Below are 23,185 nucleotides of genomic sequence, written 5' to 3'. Positions count from 1 at the left end.
GTCTGACCTCTGGACCATTCTCTGTAAACCCTAGAGATGGTTGTGCAGGAAAATCCCAGTAGATCAGCAGTTTCTGAAATATTCAGACCAGCCCGTCTGGCATTGACAACCATGGCACGTTCAGAGTCACTTAATTCACCTTCCTTCCTCATTCTGATGCTTGGTTTGAACTTCAGCAGGTCTTCTTGACCATGTCTACATGTCTTAATGCATTAAGTTGCTGCGATGTGATTGGCTGATTAGATATTTACATGAAAAAGCTGTTGAAGAGGTGTACCTAATGAAGTGGCCAGTGAGTGTATATAACAAAGACATCTTGAGGCGGTAAAAGGTGCTTCAACTAAATACTGAGGAAAGGGTCTGAATATAAATATCAATATGATATTTCACATATTTCTAGTTGATATGGGGTATAGAGCGTAGAATGATGAGGGAAATAAGTATTTTAAACAATTTTAGCATGAGGCTGCAACATGACAAAATGTAAACAAGACTAGGTCAAAAGCTGTTATGTGGTAGGACCACCTTTGGTCAAATCCTGATTTTATAACTGCGAGGTTATCTAACAAACTCACCAAAGAGTTAGTCCAAATGGCATATGCACTACCTGGTGAGCCACCAGGGTACTACATACTATCTCTCAATTTTGTCTCTCACAAAGCTCACAACTTTCGTCTAGGATCCCTGATAGTTTCTAACTCAAGAACGTAACAGACTTTTATTAGAGACAGGTCTTCACGTCTAATTCCTTCTGTTTGATATGTAGAATTGGTCGTAGCAATACTTCCAATCCCGTTTAGCAATCCCGTTTGCCATGTTAAACTTACTGCATACGTGTAATCGTTATTCTCTGGTTGGTATCCACACAGGTCCTGTCATGTACCAGGTTTATACCCAGTCTTTTTTGATAATAAGTCTAAATCTAGCGACAATGCGCTAAGTTGGCATCACTGCAGGTTGTAAACACCCCCTAACAGAACCTGTTTGCACCAGAAACTCCAAGTGAGTTACATTAATGATAGTCGCCCGACCAATGGTGGAAATCTGATCACTCAGTCAGTCAGTCAGGGTCATTCAAGAATAGGGCTGCCCTGCTGTTGCAGTCCAGGCAAAAAAAGTGAAGGGGTCTGAATACTTGCTGAGTGCAGTATATATCTACACATAGTGTATATACAGTGTAAGTGATCTCAGACTGCGCACACACATGCACACACACACACACCAGAAAAATAATCCCTGAGCAGACTAACCTTGTGAGTGACCCACAGAAGATAAGTGTGCAATTTAGTTTTCTCCCAAATTGTGAAATACAAGGCGATGAAATGCCTCTGGCGGGTTGTTACAAATGGCTCTCTTCTAGCACAGGTACTCAGATGATCAGCAGTCAGTCTCAGCACATCAGGGTCTGTATGGACTTTAAATTGAGGCATTGTCACAGTGCCTTTCAGTCTTTTTTGAGTCTTTTTTATTAAATGTGTTTGTAGTTGAAATTTTAACACATAATTTTAATTTATGTCACAGACTTAGTATACTATGTTTTGGTCTTCGACACTGTAAATGGATGCATCTGTCCTGTTGCGATGGCAGACGAGCTGCAAATGCAAGTGGGATTGGGGAGCGAAGATGACTGCTAAATCTTTTGTCTGATCCTGATGTGTAATTCCTCACCCTGTCCAGAGCCTTTGATTTCCACCGTGTTTGTTGTGTTATGTGTAAATCTTTCAGTCACAGCAGGGACACGGTGGCATTATCCAACACTTTGTCAATAGAGGAGACTAACAGTTCATGGAGTTAACAGCGACTCTAGCTGTCCCAGTGTAGCATGCCTGCCAGGCTTTTTCCAAATGTTGTTGACTACAGACCCTCATTCAGCCTGACTACAGCCAGCAGCACACATCCAGTCCACCAGCCTCATCTCCTGCACTGGCAGACTGCAGTGCAGTCTAAACAGCCGTCATCTAATGCAGAGTCTGCTGGTGGCCCAGCATCACTGATGATTTTCACCACTCTCTTTTAACCCTTCACTGAACCCTGTTTTGTGGGCCAGAGGAAAGTGCTGCATCCTAGTGGAAGTAGTAGGGCTGATGTAGTGAGTAGTAATAGCAGCTTAAGCTAAATTTAGCTTAGCTGAATAAGCATATGCTCTGTCACCTGAATGTTATTGTGTTAGACTGAAGAGGTTTGTAATACCAATATTTTGGTAAGCAATATTCTATAATGTAAACTGTTTTAACTATTCTACTGTATTGTTGTGCTTTTGTTCCCACTGTCAAATTGTATTGACAGTCTTGTATCCTGGGTTTTGACAAACATAATGACTGCCCTAATTTTTTAAATCAGTTCAGGGGGGGGGGGGGTTCTCTTGCTGGACATACTGACAGGCTCCACAACTCCAAACAGTAGGCTGATGATCAAGAAACCACTGACATGATTCTGAAAACAGCTCCTCTCCGTGACGCTCACTGCACCACAATCTGTTCTCTCGCCACTGGCTCCCCTTGATGTCAGTGTGAATCAGCTTGCACACGCCATATGGACTAACCTGGTTTTACCACAACTGCTCCTGCACTGTGGAAACCTGTGTGTGCTTTGAATATTCACACAGCATAAGATGATCAGTGAAAGGATTTCTTTAAAGTCTATGTATATTCATCTTGTACTGGGCCCAGTCAAGTAGTGAGCTGTGTATCTTATTCACCCCCAGCAGCTGTACCTCTAATTAGCTCTGATGTGAGTTAATGTGACGTAGCCTGCTGGCCATGACGCTGTAGCAACAAACACTGGGATATTAAAGCAATTGGAGGTAACTAAGGTCACAACATAGAAGAATAGTTCAACTCTGTTAGTGCATGGTGCGCAGTTGCTGACTTTAGAAGGCCCAAAATATAATCTGAGTGGTATGGAGCTGTCTTCATTTCACATGTTTAAACTAAATGTAAATTGGGATGTCTGACCCTGGTTCTTGGCATTTGACTCATTTCAGCTTTTTAGTGGTAGTTGGTCAGTTAACAGTATGGTTCATCGTCCCTCTTTGTGTTAAACTATTAAAAAAACATATGTGTATGATATATAATTTCGGCATTTATGTATGAGCTCTGTTTTCAACCTGGGTATAATACAGATTAGCATCCTCTTATATGCAGTGCCAGTGCCCTGCAAATGCTGCAGTGAGCACCTGGTCTGGTGACACCGTGTCCTTGACTGAGGAATTTACACATTTAACCCAGAACATCTCCCATTTTAAGCCTAAAACACAATGCAAGTGAGTGACTTTTCTATGACAACCAAACAGATGGCCGTGAAGTAAGGTTTTTAATAGCAAGGGCAAAAGAAAAAGGGGCATGGAGCATCTCATATTAAAAACCTTTAAAGAAAGGTTGCTTACAATGCCTTCTGAAGTGGTTATACTGTTATACTATTATACCTACAGTGTTAAAGAATGTGCTCATGATTAAGCAGGTGCTCATAGTCCCATGTAGTCATGAGACCAGCCAGTGGTTCAAAGCTGAACTTGTAATCTGCAATAATACTTTGTCATTTGTAATATACAACTTGTAAGAATGAACAGAAACAGAAGTGTGATAATACCAGACAATACCAGTTCACTTCAACCCAAGTACATTTCTGGTCCTGGCCATTTTTCGCTGCTGACTTTGCAGCTTAAGGACACCTCATGGGTGAGCTACTTTCTCAGACATTATTTGGCTGTTGGCCCAGAGGTTTGGCATCTCTATCCTTCAGACCACTGCTGCTGCAGTAGAGGAACAACAGCAGGGAAATGAAGGCATGCCCAAGGTTCAGAGCACATTGGAGATGGAGGAGGAAATTGTGAAAGCAAATGAAGGTGAAGAATGGAATTATGAGACTGATTTTACGAGGTAACGATTTTATTGAATAGGAACAGTAAGCTGTCAGGGTTTGGAGTGTCTGTGGACCTTTTTAAAGTACTCAGAACTGTGAAGTCCATTGTCCATAAATATACTGTACAAATGCGCATACAATTGGAAATGTGTGTAATATCCTGGCTTTTTAGTGAAAAACATTTTGAAACTTTTTTTTGCCACAGCACAAAGAAATTTCTCTACAGTCACACAATTGCCAGTTACAGGAACTCACTCAATCACTCAGGTATGCATAGCTGGCAGCGTGTGAGAAGCAGCTGCCAGAGTTTACTGTTCTGAATCCGTTACATTTCTGGGCAGAGAGGGGAGTTATACATATGTATTTGTGGTAATACAGGGTTTCTGATATTGCAGCTGCTGCCAATTGACATCCAAACTACGCTAACTGCGTCCAGGCAGTACAGACTTAAGATCACTAAGCTATAATAAATATGTAAACACAAAAATGAGTCATCACAATGTCTATAATCTTAACTGAAAAAGGACATAAGGGACTTTTTTCCCTGAAGTGTTGCTTCTTACTCTGTCCCAGATTGTAATATTTTGATTACTGATGACTGACCACAGTTGTGTTATTTTCATTGACAATAATCAGCCACGCTTCTTTCACTACACAGACATTTTCTTTAGACTATCTGATAAATCATCATGTTCAATTTTTCCAACAAAACAGAAAGTCAGCTGTGTGTTGGTGTCTTTCATGAGGTGTCACTGCCGGTTGTGTGTGCGAGAGAAAGGAAGAGGAAGAGAGAACATGAGTCACATTTGATTTAATGTCCCATCCACTTGCCAGTTTTTTGTTTTTTTTAACAAATCACTTAATTGTTGTCTAAGACATTAACTGTAGTATTGGTAGTCAATGAACATAGTCAGGGTATTTTACGACTCTTAGCGGTGTACACAAAGAAATGTGTTGCTGGGCATGCTCAGTAACATCTCTACAACAAAAAGCTTTTGTATTGAATGGTGTCTCCTTCATTCCCACTCCACACCCTTAATGCCTGTTGCAGTATGTAACTTGGGTTGAGTAGGTACAATCTCCCGCAAGAAGTTCATAATGCTTACAGCACTACATCACACACCACCAACAGTATGCCTTCAGCTAGCTATAAGAAAAAGCTAGCTCGGTATTCTCAGTACTGACATCATGGCAGAGGTGAAGAGACAAGCTCTTAGCATCTGTATTTGAGCTCACAAGTATTGGGGATCAGATGTTTTTGGTCAATCAGATTAGCTGAATGCCAACTTGACAACATGGCAGTTTTGGTTTGTACTGAGATTATTTGTTTTTTGTGCATGAGCTGTTGACCCCTAGGGGTTTGCTGCTCACAGCACACTTAACCAGATTCCTAGCCTAACATTTACCACCTGTGGCCACAGAGACTGCCGTTGCTGCTGATCAGCAAAAGTTACAGAGTCTTTCTTTAAATTCAAGTTATAAAATTTATAGTACATTCAGAACAGGCCCGCCAGATTTGCATGTGCGTAGTACGATGTACTCACTCCTCACACTTTTAAAGGTGAGGGTGGCTTGTATGTCTCTCAACATGATCGGTTTGGGAAATGGACAGATGGGAGTTAGGCCCACTCATGCTGCCCCTAAGTCTGCCCCAGCTGCTTGGCGATATTGCGTGATGATTAATAGGTCCTCAGGAACACATTGTACTTAGTTTAAACTAGGGTAGAGATTACTTGGGCACCAAATAAGCAGCCGATGATGAATGCAAATGCATGTGCTCTGTCACACCTGCAAGCACACGTTGTTAGCGCAGTTGTAATTTGCCCCTTGGGTGACTGATGGTGCTTGCAACTGTGTTTCAGTATTTACTGTGCTGGGTCAGATGGGGAACCCTTACTGTGACCCAGATAAGCTGTTTGGCTTAAAGGTTGTTAAAGTGATTTATTATGTTTCAATGTTAGGTATATTGTTTTGGCTTTTAATTCTCTAGCTTAGTATGATCATCCTTTCTCTCGGTCTTGCTAGGAGACCTGCACTGTGAAATGACCTAGTTAGCAGGTGAGTTGAATGGCACAGCAGAGTTAACATGTGACACTTAACTTCTATATGGTGTCAATGTAATTAAATGGTGGTCATAAATATTTACATATTTGCTCCCAGAAAGCAAAAACGTCATTTTGTCTTACTCAGTTGGTGAGCCAGATATTAGTCAGTGCAGTTTCCTGTTATGTCATCTATATGCACTCTGTCCAGGAACTGGCATTCTGTTTCTTTCGATTTTTTCATGCTCATGTGAGCTAATACTGTCCATACTCTTCTTGTCTTATAGGTGAGCCGCGCAAGTTCGACCCAAACTTCAGAGGACCTGTTCATAACAGGTAATACATATACTCAACATCACCACTCTTCCATTACAAATATGTTCACAAATACATTTGAAAGACATTTTGTCATCCCACACTGAAGATGGAATTTTATTCACTTGCATTGTATTGAACTGGAAACAGAAATCTCAAGACACTAATAGAACTATGTAAGAAAATATATTCTTTGTAATTTGTGTGATCTGACCCTTTAACTACTAGTCATTATCTTCCAACATCTGATTCTTACATGTGTATTGATTTTACCCATTGTATAATCTTTTTGGCACACACCCCTGTCAGGGCGCTGATAGATCGATCACTTGTCATGTTATGTTAATAAAGATTGAGGCTTAGTGCTGGCAGCCCTCTCTACTCCACTACACAGATCAATGGCCATAAGTCAAGCTGGTGGCTGGACTTAGCCCAATGATACACATGATTAACCAGCCAGATATACCAAAAACCGATGTAGTCCACACATCACTGGGACTATTACAGGGAGATAGTGAAATGTTTCCTGTTTGTCAGCCGGCAGCACAGTAACACTTCTTCTGATGAACTGCTGTTAGCTATCTGCCTCAGGAGAGCTACACTTCTATACATGTCACAGCTAGTTTTCGTTTGCGTTGATTTGTTTTGAAATGTTTGCGTAAGAATAGTGTTTAAAAAGCAGCATGTTTATAATATGATTGATCAAAAAACATAAAAGTTTGTTTTACCTACTCAAACATGAATATTCCCTTATTGTTGTTAGGACCATACATATTTTATAGGATCTTATATTCAAATTCATATGAAATTATTATAAATGTTATAATGTTATATGTTATATCATTTTATAATTTTGGGACAAAAAATTGGGAAATACACCTGAAAAGATTGGAAAACCTCAAAGTAAATATGAAGAGAATGTTGGTGCTTAACAGATGCGGTCCACTCTATTTCGAAAAATAGAGCCATAAACTTTAGGTTGCAGATTTTCCCTCCCTCTTTTTTTTTTTTTTTTAATGAAGTCTAAATTTTAACCATTTAACTACTTCGATTTAGTACAGCGAAGAGCAGAATTTTGCAATAAAACAAAACCCCTCAAGTGAATCACTACAGGCTTTTTTTCGATGATGTAGTAATTTTCTGTGGTAATGCAGGCTCTTATCTCTTTTATGTTCAGTGTCAGTTTGGCAGGCTGCTGTGGAGGCATGTTTCAGTCCTCCTGCGTCTCTTTATCCCACCCTCTCCAGTCCATTTCACTGCTACAGCTGGGTGAAGGCACCAAGGATACTTTGATGTTTCTGTGGCTCAGAGGCTTTTTCCTAATGAGAACTGGGAGAGAACCGACTCTGTGGTCGTCTTGCTTTCATCCAAGCTCAATGCCTAAATGAAGTAACTGTATCTGTTATTAAGCAGTCCTCTCAAGGCCAGACAGAAGTGGACACAGCGTAGTGTTAATTCAAACAGGCTATTATGATGCACACAGTCGGTGTTAAAATGATATACTACAATAATATACTATAACTACACTATCGCATTGCAATGTGATAATGCCTCTTATAGTGCTCTGTCAGAGTTCAGTTCATTGTAATTGCACACTAACAAACAAAATTAACAGTAAATCAGGTGTCCTCTCCCTTCACAGCATGTGTGACAGCTTACCTAAAAGAGGCTTGTCTTTGTCAGGAAAGCAGCTCACTTGAGCTAATTTCCCTCTTGACTCTTGTGACCGTGAGAAATAAACCCTTTGTGTGCAAATCTGGCCCTTCCTGTTCATGTCATGTTACAAAGCAGGGACAGTCTGGCAGATTCACACCACAATGGCACCCACGCTATTCTGTGGCACTGCTGCCATCTGTGTCACCTTGGCTCCTGCAGAGTATCAGCCTTGCAAATATAACACTGACACAAAAGTTTCTCATTGCACTGACAAAGCTTCCAGTGCTGATTTTTTTTTCTTTCAAAGCATCACTGCCTGCCAGCACAGTTCACAAACAGGGCAATGCTTTGGTACCTGTATATGTGTGTGTGTAACTGACAACTAAGGACTTCTGAGGTTTGGAAGTGAGGGCAGGTGGGAGTCCGAATAGATTAGCAGGCTGCCTATATTTTGGATCTGCCTTGCAGTCCATGTGGCCTGCTTTCCTGAGATAAGAGAACAAAACAGAACAGAACAAAACTTTCCTCACTTTGTCAGCATTCCCTTCCACACTCACCTTTGCATGCCTCAAAGGTGACTTATATTAGCACTGTGGTGTTGTGTTTGCACTTTGTCTTAATAATGCAGTCATCTATATGAGAGAGATGTGAGAAAAGACATTGACAGTCTCATTACAGCCGAGGAGAGGCAAGGTCTCCTCTACACTCCCAGCCCTCAGATATTCCCCTCTAATTACCTAGGATGTGAGGCTGAGTGATAGCTAACTTATCTACTATCTAGTACAGAGAGGGATTTGAAGACAAGGAATGCAGCCATATCCATGGCAACACAGACAGCTCTTCCCCTTGCTCTTTTTGAATGAAATGAAATGGTACTCCCTTGTCTTCATTTGTAAATAATATGCACAATATCAGCAACAGCTTTGCAGGTTGTCTTTATATTTGGCATATCCACTGTCAGTGTAAAACTGTGGCTGTCCTCACCAAGCAGAGCTGTGGCCATTTAAGATGCCATTTTTCTCTATTATCTCCAAAAAATAATGGCTGTGCTCTCAGAAAAATGGTTTGCACCTTGATATGTGTCAAAAGTCAGGAAACCTTTTTTTCATATGGCAACCAATTACTCTTTTAGTCTTTTGTCATCAAATTTTGTCTATGAGAGGTTTTGGCTGATGCTTGTAGAGTGTTTGCCTGAAGATACAGAGCTGATGTGGGATTTTGGGTCCACTATCATCAGCTCCAAACATGCTGCCCAGGTTATGAAAGGAGATATCACATTTTGAATTTGCAGGTAGATATAGTGTTAATGTAATTCTGATAAGAGTGGTGATAGTGGAATCATCTTATTCTGTAATGAGAAATGAGGAGTATTAGCACTCCTGCTGGGGCAGGAAAGATTCCCAATCCTCCATATTGCTTAGTTCAGGAAACCAATCTACCAGAGCAGTCTCTTAATATAGATTGCAAGCTTTACTGCAGTTATAAATGGAGGACCATAAAAATATCTCTTAATTGCTGCTGTACTTGTAAACAGCCCATGATAATTTGCATTGCGAGTTTAAATTAAACAGCTGACCCTAAATCTAAGAGGGTACACTGAAAATGCAGTTGAAATCATTATGTTTGTTAATGAAAGTGCATTAAAATAAATGTAAATATAAATGCATTAGTGCTTGTGTAAGCAGTTTTTTATCCCTCTTATTATGGGTTCATCCTTCAGCTGATATCCTCTGTGTGCGTCAGTGCTCTCTTGACTGTCTGTTGGTTAATCATAAAGTGATATTTGGAGGCTGAACACACATTTGTGCTCTCTGTATAGAATAATGTAATGATGCCGCATACAAAACACGGACAATCCACTCCTCAAAGACCTACACAAAGGAAACACTGTTACATCTCTGAGCCCAAGCCTCAGTTTGACCTTGGCTCTGCTTCTCTGGATGAAAGAGGAGAGGGGTTGAAAACTGAAGGAAATGAGAGTGTCAATTAAATTTGTGTAGCATATACTGTTAGGATGAGGGTATGCATTTGCCTTCTACACATGTCCTCTTTGCACAGTGAATTGAACTTGGCTTTATTCAAGCCCGGACTCAGCGCTTATAGTCTGAATAGTTTTGAAAGAGGGCTAAGAAGGGGCTGGACTGACAGCTTCTCTCAGGGAGGAAAGGAGGGGAAGAAAGCTTGTTATGGGAGAGACAGTGAAGAAAGGCTCAGAGTGAAAGAGAGAGAGAGAGAGAGAGAGACGCTGCTTTAAACTAGCAGACTAAGACTACTGTGGAGAGGCAATGTTCAAAAAGCTGTCTCTGTGCCTGTGGGACAGAATTCTGGGGGGATTCAGAGTCTCATTAGAAAGTCAGAAGAGCTCCACTACAGTTTCTCAGAAAAAAAAAACAGTATACATATGAGACCTTGTCATGCCTGGTTGCAAGAGTTGCACCCAGATATAGATCTCAGACTCACTTGCCATAGAGCAGCTATGTCATGATTACCAACAATGAAATGGTTTTAAACATTATATACACACTTTTTTTTTCAGGTGACACAAATTACCAATTCCCCCTGTGGACACATTGCTAAATACCTTTTGGACAAAAAAATAAGAATAAACAATCAACCATATTAAATAACCTTATTTTTCTCTTGTAATCTTGGTTCCCCACACATCTCTCATTTGTCTTCACACATTTTTCTTTCCCAGGAGCTGCACTGATGTGGTTTGTTGTGTTATCTTCGTCATTGTCATCCTCGGCTACATCGCTCTGGGTACCGTGGGTGAGTTTGACACATTGCTGCTGATCACACACAATTTCATAATGACACACAACCACACACACAAACATGGACATGCACAACAGGGATGATATGTTCTGGTTTGGTTGTGGTCTGGAAGTGTGAATTGCTCATTTATCCTGAAAGGATGCGCTCAGTGTGTGAGTTTTTGTCTGACAGTAATTTGACAACATATTTGTTTACCATAAACAAAATGGACCTGCTCCTCTCAACAGCATACATTAACATTTAAGGAGAATACAACTTTTTTCTTTTTCACATGACGTAATTTCATTGTGGTTTATTCAACAAAATGGTGGATTGTTAAAAGTGTGGGGGAGTTATGAAATGCAGCTCCCCAGAGAATGGGCTATTATTTTAATAAGTAGGATTCTCAGCACAACATGCAGCTTATAGGGCTCACTCTAGCTGTGTCCTGACTCGAGGTGATTATTTTAGTAAAGCTAGTAAATCTTTCTTGTTCTTTACCGTTGTTCCCCTTCCCTTTGTCTCTCAGTTTTATCTTTGTCCCTTCTAATTGTTTTTGGTCTTTCTGTTCTTATTTATCTCCATCACTTTTTTCACTCTGCTCACTCTCTCTTCTCTTTATTCATTTGTCATACAAAAACATATCCAGATAAATATTCAGCAGACCTGACCGCACATCTCTTTTCTGCCGCTTTCACACATGTATGGCATACATCGCAAATTAAAATGATGTCCCACTACCAGTATCAAAGTGCTGTCCCTTGCCAGCTTGTTGTCATTGGGGTCACATCTCAAGGGACAGACTTAGTGTTTTCCAATCATTTAAAAAGAGCAGGAGACATGACAATGGATGTGACTTCAAATCGACACTGACACATCTGCAATGAGCTGAAGAATTTGCTGTTCTTTCTGCATAATTTTTCAGTTTCATCATCCTTGTGTGTCAAAGACTCCTACAATGCCTTTGTTGTGCTGTCTCACGTTGACCACAATCCTTCATTGACTGGGAAGGTGAAAGGCCTTAATACTGTGTTGTTCAGGTTGAGCAAACAAATGAAAAACTAGAATTGCTTGGTAAATTGAACTTCAGGGTTACTGCTACTCCTATCTAGAGAAACAGAACAGAACAAATTAAACTGGATTGATTTTTTTTGTTTGTTTTTTCTGTGTAGCTGTTTCTTCTCAATTAATATGCATTCATGCAATCCCCCAAAGAAATTTCCCCTGTTGTCTTGTTAATTGTGTTGGTTATTTTTTGTCCTTGGTTAGTACTCGGAGAGACAGACTTGACTTTGGCTTGATGCACTCATAGAATTTAGAAATCCTATTGATTTAAACAGAACACTCTTTGACCCAGTTATACTTCAGTAGTAATACACTGCTTGTCCTTCGGTAGCCGATATTTTCTCTGTTACATAAAAAGCTAGACAAGCTGTCTGATTTACACACCCCAAGACTGATAGCGTGTGTCATTTAGGACCACAGAGGCTCTGTTCAGACCTGGCATTAACATGCGTCTCGGGTGATCCGATCACGAGTGGACAGCTCCAAGTACGTCAGTTCACACCTGGCGTTAAAATGCATCTCCACATGCGTCTCGAGTGATCACTTGTGATCAGATCTCACTTGCCTGCTCTATATACATATAAACACGTATGTGTTGTTGACAGACGGTGACGTGTGACAGACGGTCACGGGTCCGTTGTTAATGTGTTTATGAGAGAGAGCGAGGCAACGATAGGTTGAGCAAATCAATGTGCTGCGCACAGCTCTAGTATGAAATAAGATTTTATCCATTTGAATTAATAAAATATTTTAGGTTCATTAACTGTGGCAGGACCAATTGGACTCAGTTGATAGGCAGTCCCTCAATTTGGCCTAGGATGCATTTACATTCACATTGCTAAAAGAATGTGGCAAATATGGCCCAGACCACCTCCAAATGTGGTCTGAGTGATCAGATCTCAAATGCGTCCTGAATACGCCTTGGGTGCGTTCACACCTGAACTTAGAGTTGTCCATCTGAGATGGATGTTAATGCCAAATCTGAACATGGCCAGAAAGCCTACAAAGAAGGGTAATGAGTTGAGCAGTGGCCTCATGTACTTCAGTAGGTAGAACATGTCAAGTATGGTTTTACATGTTAAAATTCATTCAGTTCAAACAAAAAAACTGTTGTGGTATGTTTTCAGCCTGGATCCATGGCGACCCCAGAAAGGTTGTCTATCCAACCGACAGCCATGGTCAGTTCTGTGGCCAGAAGAACACCGCCACTGAGTAAGTGGAAAAATATCTGAATTATTGTACAGTGGAGTAATTGTGTTCTTTAATTTGTTTCATAGCCTTCCACTATTATCTTTACACTTACAAAAGGCTTTGACCATAATACATGGAGATGATTTGTGTTAAATTATGGCAAGCTCCACAAAGCACATTGTGTGTGTGTGTGTGTGTGTGTGTGTGTGTGTACCTGTACTTGCTACATAGTAAGGACCAAAAAAAGTATTTTACTAACAGAGTGAGGACATTTTGGGAAAGTGAGGACATTTTGGTCGGTCCTCACTTTTTGAGACACCTTCAAATCACATTTTGAGGGTTAAGACTTGGTTTTAGAGTTAGGTTAGGTTAAGGTTAGGGTCAGGGTTAGGGTTAGGCACTCCGTTGTGATGGATAAGGTTAGGGTAAGGGGCTAGGGAATGCATCATGTCAATGAGTGTCCTCACAAAGACAGAAGTACAAGTATGTGTGTGTGTGTGTGTGTGTGTGTGTATGTGTGTGTGTGTGTGTGTGTGTGTGTGCTTCAGTGTTTGCTGATAAAACATTGCACATTAATGGACTGATTTCTCACTGTTGTGAATCTGTCTAATCTGACTCATCTCGTTGTCCTCATCATTTGTCTCCACAGAAACAAAGCCATATTATTCTACTTCAACATGTTGAAATGTGCCAATCCTGCAGTTTTAATTAACCTCCAGTGCCCTACAACCCAGGTAAGAGAGTGAATGAAGCCCATTCTGGTGGTGCAGTTTATAATGCTCTTTCTCCCAACTTTATCTCCACACTTGATTATGCAAGATTGATGGCCTTCTCATTAAAGGGATGTTTCGCCCCCTCTAGCTTTGTGTCTCCAAGTGCCCTGACAGATTTGCCACTCTCCTGGACGCATGGAATAACAAAAACTGGGAATATTACAAGCAATTCTGCAAGCCGGGCTTCGAGATTGGCAGTAAGGTGAGAGACAGTGGTTGGTGGTTATGTGTTTTGCTTCTATGTTTCAGTTTGTCACATTTCCATACTTGTCTCCATAATTTTAGAGAAGCAGAGTTTAGACCCTTCTGTAGTAGAAATGCTTGATTAAATATAATTTTAGAGAAGAATCTAGTCTAGTATAGATTTAAACAAGAAGTAATCAGTCCCCAGATTTCACCCACGTTATCTGTGCAGTCCTCACAATGACAAGCTCATCTGAATGTGCTTTGAGAGACAGGCGGACATGAGTTAGCAGCCACTGATGCACATCACAGCCCTGTTCTGTTGGCTGGCAGCAGTTCAGTGACAGTGACGTTGGCATGATGGTGTGTAAAGATCAGAAAGTGAGGTGGTGTGTGGGAGCACCTAACAGCTCAGTCATACTGATTGAACTGAATCATCGATTTCCCTTCCCACATTTTCACAAGTATGACGGTGTTACATCAGGCAGGATTCAGTTCAACTCTTGTCTTGTTCAGGAATAGTGATATTAATAATACCAAAGTTATAATTACTGAAAATGAAATGTTGCTGATGTAAGATTAATTGAATGGAAAATGCCCTCTATTCTAACTATGATAAACACTGTGTTGAATGGTTAGTGATAGATCTATTGTTTTCAGTTGTTTGAATCATCATCTCCTTCATTTCCCTTTCAGTCAGCTGTAGAAGTCATACGAGATGAAGACTGCCCATCTATGATTGTGCCAAGCAGACCTTGTAAGTGACTCTGAAGCACTGTAAAGACAGTAATACACAATAGCTCATTATTTGTTTGGCAAGCTACTAAAAGCAAATACTTTTTTAAAAATGTCTTTCAGTCCTTCAGCGGTGCTTCCCTGATTTCATTACAAGAAATGGACTTTTAACTGTAGCCAATCAGACCATCTTCAAAGACGGTGACAATAATGAGAGAAGTGTAAGCGACCTGAAAGATGCCGCCAAGTAAGTACAGCTTCCCAGCATCATAAATCTCTATCCTTGTTGTTGAACCAGTTAGTTATACAAGTGGAAAAGTCATGCACAGTACATTATATTGAGATTTGCTTGCTTGCTATGGTAAAATAGTAATAAATAGTAGTAAAAATAGTATGCATAATTATAAAATTAAGTCATGTAAAACTTTTACACTGTCAATAGGGCTGCCAACTCTGCACCCAAAGAGTTCTGGACAGATATTAAAGGGTAGGAAAGTGGGCATGTTGCTGATGCCCAGGAATGTGTCCAACCACATTCAAAGTCATTTGCATGTTTATTGCATGAAAATGCAGCTTAACTACAAGTTCAAGAGTAGAACTTCAGTAATACCCACAAGCTTATAACAGCTGCTTTGTAAATCAATGCTGTCAACATGTTAATGGGCTGAGATGGCAAAGGTTGGATAAGCAGAGAAATCATGTATTTTAACCAGTGAGGTAATATTACAAATATACATGATTCTGTGTTTGCTGTGATCAGCTTTTGTTTGCTGTGGATTATCTGGAAGTGTAATTTGCTTTAATGGTTTTCTTTTTGTAGCCAAGTTACCGCCGTGCAGCAAGGAGTGGAAAGGTCTTAAAAATGATTTATTTCAGCTTTTTAACTTTGCCTCCGCTGTAGCCAGTAGCTTTGTGTAGACTAACCCTTACACCTCTGCTGTTCATCATGAAGAATCTGTTCCTGCATCTCTCTGCCTGCAACAGTGGAGAAGAATTAGGGCAGATTAATAAAATTGTTTGGGGCATATTTCTACCTGGAAACATCAAGTCAGTATACTGACTTTCTGAATGGCTCTGCACAGCCTTCGTTAAATGAAAAAGAGTAATGTAGTGCCCCCTGGTGGTCATTACATTAGCTACCTTCAGCTTGATATGAACGCAGGTTTGCATAACATAGCTGGATATGAGCCAAACTCTGACATGGACAGAGTTTCATTGACCTTTAGGCTACTGAATTAGAGCTCTTCATCATAAGGTTGTTGTCAGTACTCCTTTCACTGCTGTGTTTGTCCCATAGAAATGTCAGCTTGTCCTCTACTCCTCCTCTGCCTGTACTATAGAGATTTATCTGAGTCATAGGGCAGTGTCTCTGCGGTCAGACCTTGCTGTAGTCATGTCTTGACTTTGTTATCAGTTTTGTAGTTTCACTTCTGTCTGTGTTTTTAACTGAGGTGAGGAGCCAAACATCAGCTATCCTGTGCCACCTAATGGGACCTCACATTAACAATCAGTACTTCAGTTTCACACAAGTCGTGATGTACAGATCTCTGCATCAGAGTCTGTTTCTCATATCTGTTCTGTTAGTTCTTTTAATTCACTGAAATTTGTCTTTTCCCACCACCATAGAAAGGTTAAGTTAAGATTACTCAATAGGCATTTTGAGTTTTAGAACACATCTTTTTTTGCACACTGACCTGTACTGTGAACAGAAATAAACAGGTTCTTGATCTCTATCCATCACTAAGTGCTCCTCTCTATCATATTTAGTAACATGCTGCCATACCATTTTCTGCCTTGCTGTTGGAACTCCTGCTCACTAGCGCTTCAGCAACACTAATGCTGTTTTGTGACTTTTTAAGATGAAACTGTTTTTTCCAGACCCTCAAAACCCAATAAGTGGCTCACAGAGCTGAGATTATCAAAAGCATTTTGAACCTGTATTCATCTTTGTTTCGCAGTGAGAGCTTTAAAGATAAATCAAATGTCAAAATGTTTTTGAGAAACCCTTGCAAACTCTGAGAGGCAGTAACACAAACCAGCCACGGTCCCTCTCTGTCTTATTATTAAATCCCTTTTTGTCACCTCTTCTCTTTCCCACTTTTTCCCATCTCACTTTGTTACTCTGTCACAGAGGTATCGCCAGCCTGCTAAGTGCCAAAGAAGTTGGCATGAAGATCTTTGAGGATTATGCAAATTCCTGGAACTGGATCGTCATGTAAGAATGGCTGTGGCTTCTGCTGATTTTCATGTTTTCCCTGCTCTTTATGGATTATGTGCACCACGGCGGTTAGAGGAAATTCTCTGACCCATCAGTGAAAGCAATGATGAAGCTAATGAAAATCTTCACCCTGTAGCTTTTATATGCAAATATTTCCTCCTGTCTTACCTGCTCAAAGCCACAAACTGATGGAATTAACAACAGCAAGCAATTCAAATAGCACTAGATAAACTGCTATTTACATAACATTCTACTAAATAGTTTATTTAAGTCGACCTGAATTCCTCTGAGGTTAAGCTCATTCATTAAATATTATATGAATTGTATATTAATTTGTCACAGTTTATCAGCAAATAATGGACATTACCTGGTGTTTATGTGTTTGTATGTGTTTGTGTTGTTGCAGTGGTCTGGTGATAACCATGGTAGTCAGTCTGCTCTTCATCCTGCTGCTGCGCTACACTGCTGGTGTGCTCTTGTGGATCATTGTATTTGGTGCCATCACCGCTGTCGGCTACGGTGAGTATGCACCATAGACACTTTACCAGTTGCTATTATGTACTGTACTTAGCACACATTTTGGAGATGTTACCCACATTTTCACATTTGATTTTCTCACCTGTCTTACTGTGCCCAGTTCCGTTGTCATAGCAAACTGTAGCAAGTTTAGATTTGCATTAGATTTGTTCTCTGTCTGTTTGTTTCTCTGTCTGTATCTAAGGTATCTGGCACTGCTACTGGGAGTACAGCACTCTGAGAGGGAAGCCAGGCTCTAATGTCACCATCTCTGATATCGGCTTTCACACAGACTTCAGCATTTACCTTAAGATCAGCGAGACGTGGCTTGTCTTCAGTAGGTTTATCATCTACCACCATACCTTAACTTCACACTTTTTCTGTTTTATTATGTGAGCTTCATGTGACATAACTAATGTCAGTTGGTTGTTCCCATTGAATTAATTTTTAGCATCATTGATTTAAATGATTATCTCACTAACTTGAGTAATTGTGTTAAAATGCTGAAGTGATATATATTTTTTGTGTCCATTGATTGAAATATTTAAATATATACATTTTTTATTTTTTATTTTTTGTAGTGATCTCACTGTCAGTAATTGAGGTCATCATTGTGATTATACTGATATTTCTGAGGACGAGGCTGCGCATCGCTGTTGCATTACTGAAGGAGGGAAGCAAGTAAGAATGGACAAAAGCTTTGCTGACTCCTTAAAATTAAATACTGTGTTCAGGTCTTTTTTTTTCACACATACAATGTTTGATCTTTGCTGTTTCCAGGGCCATTAGCTACATCATGACCACTCTCTTCTACCCTATCATCACCTTTTTCCTTCTGGCCATCTGCATCGCGTACTGGGCTGTTACAGCAGTGTATCCTTCTAACTGGGACACAAATGAACTGTTTTTTATTGCCTTCATTGAGCCTGGGATAGTTTGACTGTAGAAACACTACGTATATTTAATTGCAATGATCAGTAAACATGCAGTTGATGCAGTTTAGAGAATTGGTAGTGTTTGTTGTATTATGTTTTTGAAAGAAAGAGCAAAATTTGTCATTTGTGTAAATAGCAGTTTACTTTTATAAGTATCGATCATTGTGATTGTTGAGTGTACAAAATGTCCCTTTGTGTTTCCCTTAACTAGTCTACTCTCAAGCTTCTTAGCATCATCTGGTTATGCAGTCTATAAGGTCACGCCTACTGATGATAAATGCATGTACGCTAACCTCACATGCAATCCAAAGGTTAGCCCCACACACTCTTACACACTGATTAATTTCTCTGTCACTTCGTGCTCTGTGAAATATTTCTTGGTCAGTTTCTTTCGCTACATTCAACTGTAATCAGCGGAAGCAAGTGAGATAGCTTCTTAAGTAAAATCTGTTGAGAACCATTAGTACCATTAGCATCAATATGCTGTAATGTAAATAGAGTTTATATTAGTGGCTGACAGCCATGAACGCCTATTTGACATATGTTAATTATCAGCCTGCCTGCCCTCCCTGGCTTGCGCATAGTAATGTGAGCTTTTAAAAGGATTGATACGCTATGTGGTCACACAGCGTTGAGTAAATACGGGATTACCTCAGAGCCATACATTGAGAAATGATTCATTAGCATGCAAAATGGAGGTGCAAAAGAGGAAAAACAAGAGAACAGTGACAGTGTTTTTCTGTGATTTAGAGCTACTTGTCATAAAGTAAGTGTAACAGAAATATTTAAGCTGACATTACATAACCATCTGACAGCACATCAAGATTAAATCTGTTGCTTTCTTCCAGACCTTCAGTCAGACCAACATCACCAAAGTGTGCCCTGGGTCACAATGCATGTTCGCCTTCTATGGTGGGGAGAGCGTGTACCACCGCTACATCTTAGTCCTCCATCTATGTAACCTGTTCGTGTTCCTCTGGCTGGTCAACTTTACCATCGCCTTGGGCCAGTGCACCCTGGCTGGGGCCTTCGCTTCCTACTACTGGGCCCTGAAGAAGCCAAACGACATCCCTGCTTGCCCCCTCTACTCCTCATTTAGCAGAGCCATACGGTAGAGTGCATGAAATTTACAATTGACAGGATCAGATGAATCTATTAAGAAGTTGACAGGTTTTTCTTTAGTTTGCGTGTATTATAAAAGATAAAATAGAGTTTTACACACTCCCTACACAATTATTCAGATCCATTGTTCCATTTCATCTCGTATGACAGTTATCACACAGGTTCCCTCGCCTTTGGTTCTCTGATCATTGCTGTGGTGCAGATGGTCCGAATTGTTCTCGAGTACCTGGATCACAAACTGAAAGGTAAGCTGTGAGTGTTAAAGACGCAGATATTTGCACAATTTAATAATTTAATAATTATTTCAATTGATAATCTATATTTTTCCAGGTTCTCAAAATGCCTGTGCTCGATACCTGCTTTGCTGCCTCAAATGCTGCTTCTGGTGCCTGGAACATTTCATCAAGTTTATAAACAGAAATGCATACATTATGGTGAGTGGTGGAGCATCTGCTTTGCCAATAGTTTGGATGCAAGTATCTATCTGCAGCTCAGTTTTTCATTGGCTTGGTTTGTACCCCAATGTTTAATTACCCTCTACTAAGCCCTATCTACCTTGTTTCCCCAACAGATAGCAATATATGGGAAGAACTTCTGCACCTCTTCCAAGGACGCTTTCTTCCTCTTGATGAGGAATGTTATTCGGTGAGACATTTTGTTACATTCATGCTACACATATCGAGGGTCAGAGTACAGATGATTTAATGGGTTTTTCTATTAATAAATCTGTTAAGATGCCAACATAATGAATAATATCTGAACAATTAAAAAGTTATGAATTGACTGTATACAAGTTGGTGAAACAATCAAGAAATAAGTGTCTAAAGTAATTGCAAATTTTTCCTAATTAACTTTTTTTTTTTTAACTCGCCTCTATGTATTTAATGGTGTGTGCCAATTTGTAGATTTCCCTTGAGTCTGTGTCTCAATACATGATGGTGTCTTCTCTAATGTGTTTCTCTTCCATTCTGGCTCTTGTCTCTGTAGGGTGGCTGTCCTGGACAGGGTGACAGACTTTCTGCTCTTCTTGGGAAAACTGCTAATTTCAGGAAGCATTGGTGAGTTTCTTGCCATCTGCAGTCCATGAAGTGACATAAACATAGAAGAAAAGTAGCTGAGCAGACAGGATGAGAAGGACAATAAATCGTCTCACTTCCAGTTATTTTTTGCCATGCGTGCACTCCATTTCCACTTATTTTGTGTCATTATAAATTAACATTTACAACTTTAAGTCACAGCCATAAGTTGTTTGACTTAAATTCGGTTGTAGGGGGCGTTAAATTCAGGCCAAGTTATGAGATCTTAATTTAAACATAAATCCAAATTAATCCTAGTAGTCAGCCTTAAAAAGCCCTGTACAGAAAAATTAATGTTAGTTCATTTATTACACTACCTAACCACTTACAGTAGCTTGCTACTAATCTTTCACTAATGTGTGATTTATTGAACTGAATCTCGTAGTTCCCCCCTTTCAACAAATTATAGCCTCTCTGGAACCACCTGTTTAAAAAGTCTGAGGAGAATTATTTGTGTATCAGCTAAAACCCTCCTAGCTGAGTTGTCCAAAATCCTTACATATATTTAAGTAATGGTATGTGATATTATGCTGTATTTCATGTGAACCACCAATTCTCATTCTTTCTTGTACGTTTTTGATATACAGTGTATATATCTTAGGAAAATGGTCTTAGTGGTTATTTAGACATTTTTATGTTTTTCAGGTGTCCTCGCATTTTTCTTCTTCACACGTCAAATACCAGTCATTCAAGAGGAGGTGCCATCCCTAAATTACTACTGGGTGCCCCTTCTGGTGAGGAATTCATCTGTGGGCTATTTAATAAGTAATTGTACCAGGACATATTACTCAGTGCTTTAGATTCTTTCTGATGCTTTTGGTGTTTGTTGGTATGCAGATTTTTGTTTTCACATAATAAAACAGACATGCAAGACAGTTGCTGACAATACACTGCATAGTGACTGTGACCTGTTGATTCTTTCAGACGGTGATATTTGGATCTTACATGATTGCACATGGCTTTTTTAACGTCTATGCCATGTGCGTGGACACGTTGTTCCTGTGCTTTTGTAAGTATGCAGGTTTTTAAGTACTCCACATGACACAGTGTTAGAATATTGACTACTTCTACTGATCACAGCTATGATGGTTAAAGATTAAATGTCAAGTGGCCTGTCAGCAGTTGAATATAACTCTTTCCCTCTTTAAAACTGGCTTCAAATCATAACTATAACTGATTTCTGCTCATTCACTGTTTCTTACTCTTTAATTCCTGCATGTCCGTGTTTATTTGTCTCCACTAAGCCTTTGCTTTTTTTCTTGTCCTGGCTGTCTCTCTGTGTGCTATCTACTATTCCTTCTCCTCCTTTCCTGTGCTGGGGCCTGGTCTCAGGTGAAGACCTGGAGAGGAATGATGGGTCTTCCTCCAGGCCCTACTATATGTCTCCTGGCTTGCACAAGATCCTGCGCAAAGGAGAGGAGGGTGCCAAATCGTGTGCTGCCTCCTGAGCAATGTGCAGCCATTTTACTCACTTCTCCATATCCACCGTATGCGTGGGAGTCTGAACGGTTGAGAGCGAGTACTGTAGGGCTAAACATCAGAGCTGGATGCATCCCAGCCTGGTCTGGGATGACTTGGACATGAAAGGACGTGCTTTTACTTCAGTTCCTCACAGAAAAGGCATGGGGGACTAGAAAAAGACCTCTGTACACTTCCTCTCTTGAGCCAACTCAGATACTTGCCTTTTTTCTGCCACACTTTTTGTTCTTTTTTTCTTTTCTGTATTTTCTGCTGACCTCTGCCTTATTGAGAGGGTACTTGTCAACTCACAGGATGGATGCACAGACTGAGATAAAAATGATAAAAGCATTTTACCCAAACAAACATGAGGACCTTAAAATGTACAGATGCCACTGATGGACTATGGCATAAGGTATCACCATTGAAAAACAGTGGTGGACTTATGGGGCACCCTCTTGTCGCACTTTGGTCTTCTAGTGTAAAATCATGTTTTGTATGCACTTTCACATATGGGAAAAGAACCATGTGATTTATTTCATCTGCCTAGCATGATTATTTTGCTGGCTGTTGATGTTTACCATTGTTTTTATAGGTTGTTTTGATCCACTGTATTTATACTAACACAGACACACAAATCCAAAAATGGTGTGTATTACTGCACTTGGCAAAACAGGTTTCTCTTACATCATTAAAAAAAGGTCACAATCATTTCAAAGTTTCCATTATGCTCATAGATGTACTGTAAACCAGACAGAGACTTTGTGGGAGGTCAAGACTTCAAAACACATTATATGGTTTTTGCTTAAAATTTGAATAGAACCTGACAGTTTTCAGGAAACTTCTGAATGCAGCCACTAGTTTATGTGCCTAGTTGTGAAAAAAAAGAAAATGTTTCTGTGGTTTTAGACCTAACACCAGGAACCTTTGCGATACAGTTTATAAAAGGATGTCAAAGCCATTTTTGGTAAATTTTTTATTGGATGGTTCAGATGTAGTGCTGTTTTAATACTAAATATAATACACACATCTGTCAGGAGGTAATTCAGTGTTCTTTTTGTATAGGGGAATTTTTTTTATCTATGAAATCCAATGAAAATGTGAATCATTTTTTTGAATAAACATAAATGGTTGAAGTATTGTCCAGTGCATTTTCAAAGTACCTTGCTTTTGGTTTTAATTTGACAATTAAAGATGACCAGAAATATCAGGGTTTAACTTTGATGTACTAAGTGATTTTCTCAACTGTGATTTTAACTAATTTCTGCTGCTGCTGCCTCCT

At 39.9% G+C, this 23,185-nt stretch overlaps 1 protein-coding gene across 2 annotated transcripts in view; it reads left to right on the top strand.

Moving 5' to 3' along the window:
• slc44a5b (solute carrier family 44 member 5b) overlaps nt 1–23,185 on the top strand; it is a 33,990-nt gene that overhangs the window by 8,017 nt on the left and 2,788 nt on the right. The window contains exons 2-22 of one of the 2 annotated variants that reach the window (XM_071487612.1): nt 6,191–6,239; nt 10,573–10,646; nt 12,824–12,908; nt 13,537–13,621; nt 13,749–13,862; nt 14,540–14,600; nt 14,702–14,825; nt 16,710–16,793; nt 17,203–17,315; nt 17,518–17,649; nt 17,894–17,993; nt 18,093–18,185; nt 18,471–18,558; nt 19,096–19,358; nt 19,520–19,614; nt 19,700–19,803; nt 19,941–20,014; nt 20,357–20,427; nt 21,091–21,179; nt 21,370–21,454; nt 21,778–23,039. In XM_071487612.1, the coding sequence (XP_071343713.1) occupies nt 6,191–6,239; nt 10,573–10,646; nt 12,824–12,908; nt 13,537–13,621; nt 13,749–13,862; nt 14,540–14,600; nt 14,702–14,825; nt 16,710–16,793; nt 17,203–17,315; nt 17,518–17,649; nt 17,894–17,993; nt 18,093–18,185; nt 18,471–18,558; nt 19,096–19,358; nt 19,520–19,614; nt 19,700–19,803; nt 19,941–20,014; nt 20,357–20,427; nt 21,091–21,179; nt 21,370–21,454; nt 21,778–21,893 (2,099 nt within the window). In that variant the 3' untranslated portion in view covers nt 21,894–23,039. Of the gene's footprint in view, nt 1–6,190; nt 6,240–10,572; nt 10,647–12,823; nt 12,909–13,536; nt 13,622–13,748; nt 13,863–14,539; nt 14,601–14,701; nt 14,826–16,709; nt 16,794–17,202; nt 17,316–17,517; nt 17,650–17,893; nt 17,994–18,092; nt 18,186–18,470; nt 18,559–19,095; nt 19,359–19,519; nt 19,615–19,699; nt 19,804–19,940; nt 20,015–20,356; nt 20,428–21,090; nt 21,180–21,369; nt 21,455–21,777; nt 23,040–23,185 lie in introns of those variants that run through there. The other variant, XM_071487611.1, reaches the window with a different exon arrangement.

The sequence above is a fragment of the Trachinotus anak genome, unplaced genomic scaffold (assembly GCF_046630095.1).
Source record: "Trachinotus anak isolate AG129_WGS33_773 ecotype Australia unplaced genomic scaffold, CSIRO_AGI_Tana_v1 ptg000010l, whole genome shotgun sequence".
In the NCBI taxonomy this organism is placed as follows: Eukaryota; Metazoa; Chordata; class Actinopteri; order Carangiformes; family Carangidae; genus Trachinotus; species Trachinotus anak.
Note: the sequence above shows the minus strand (reverse complement) of the source record. Positions and strands in the feature narration are given on the sequence as shown.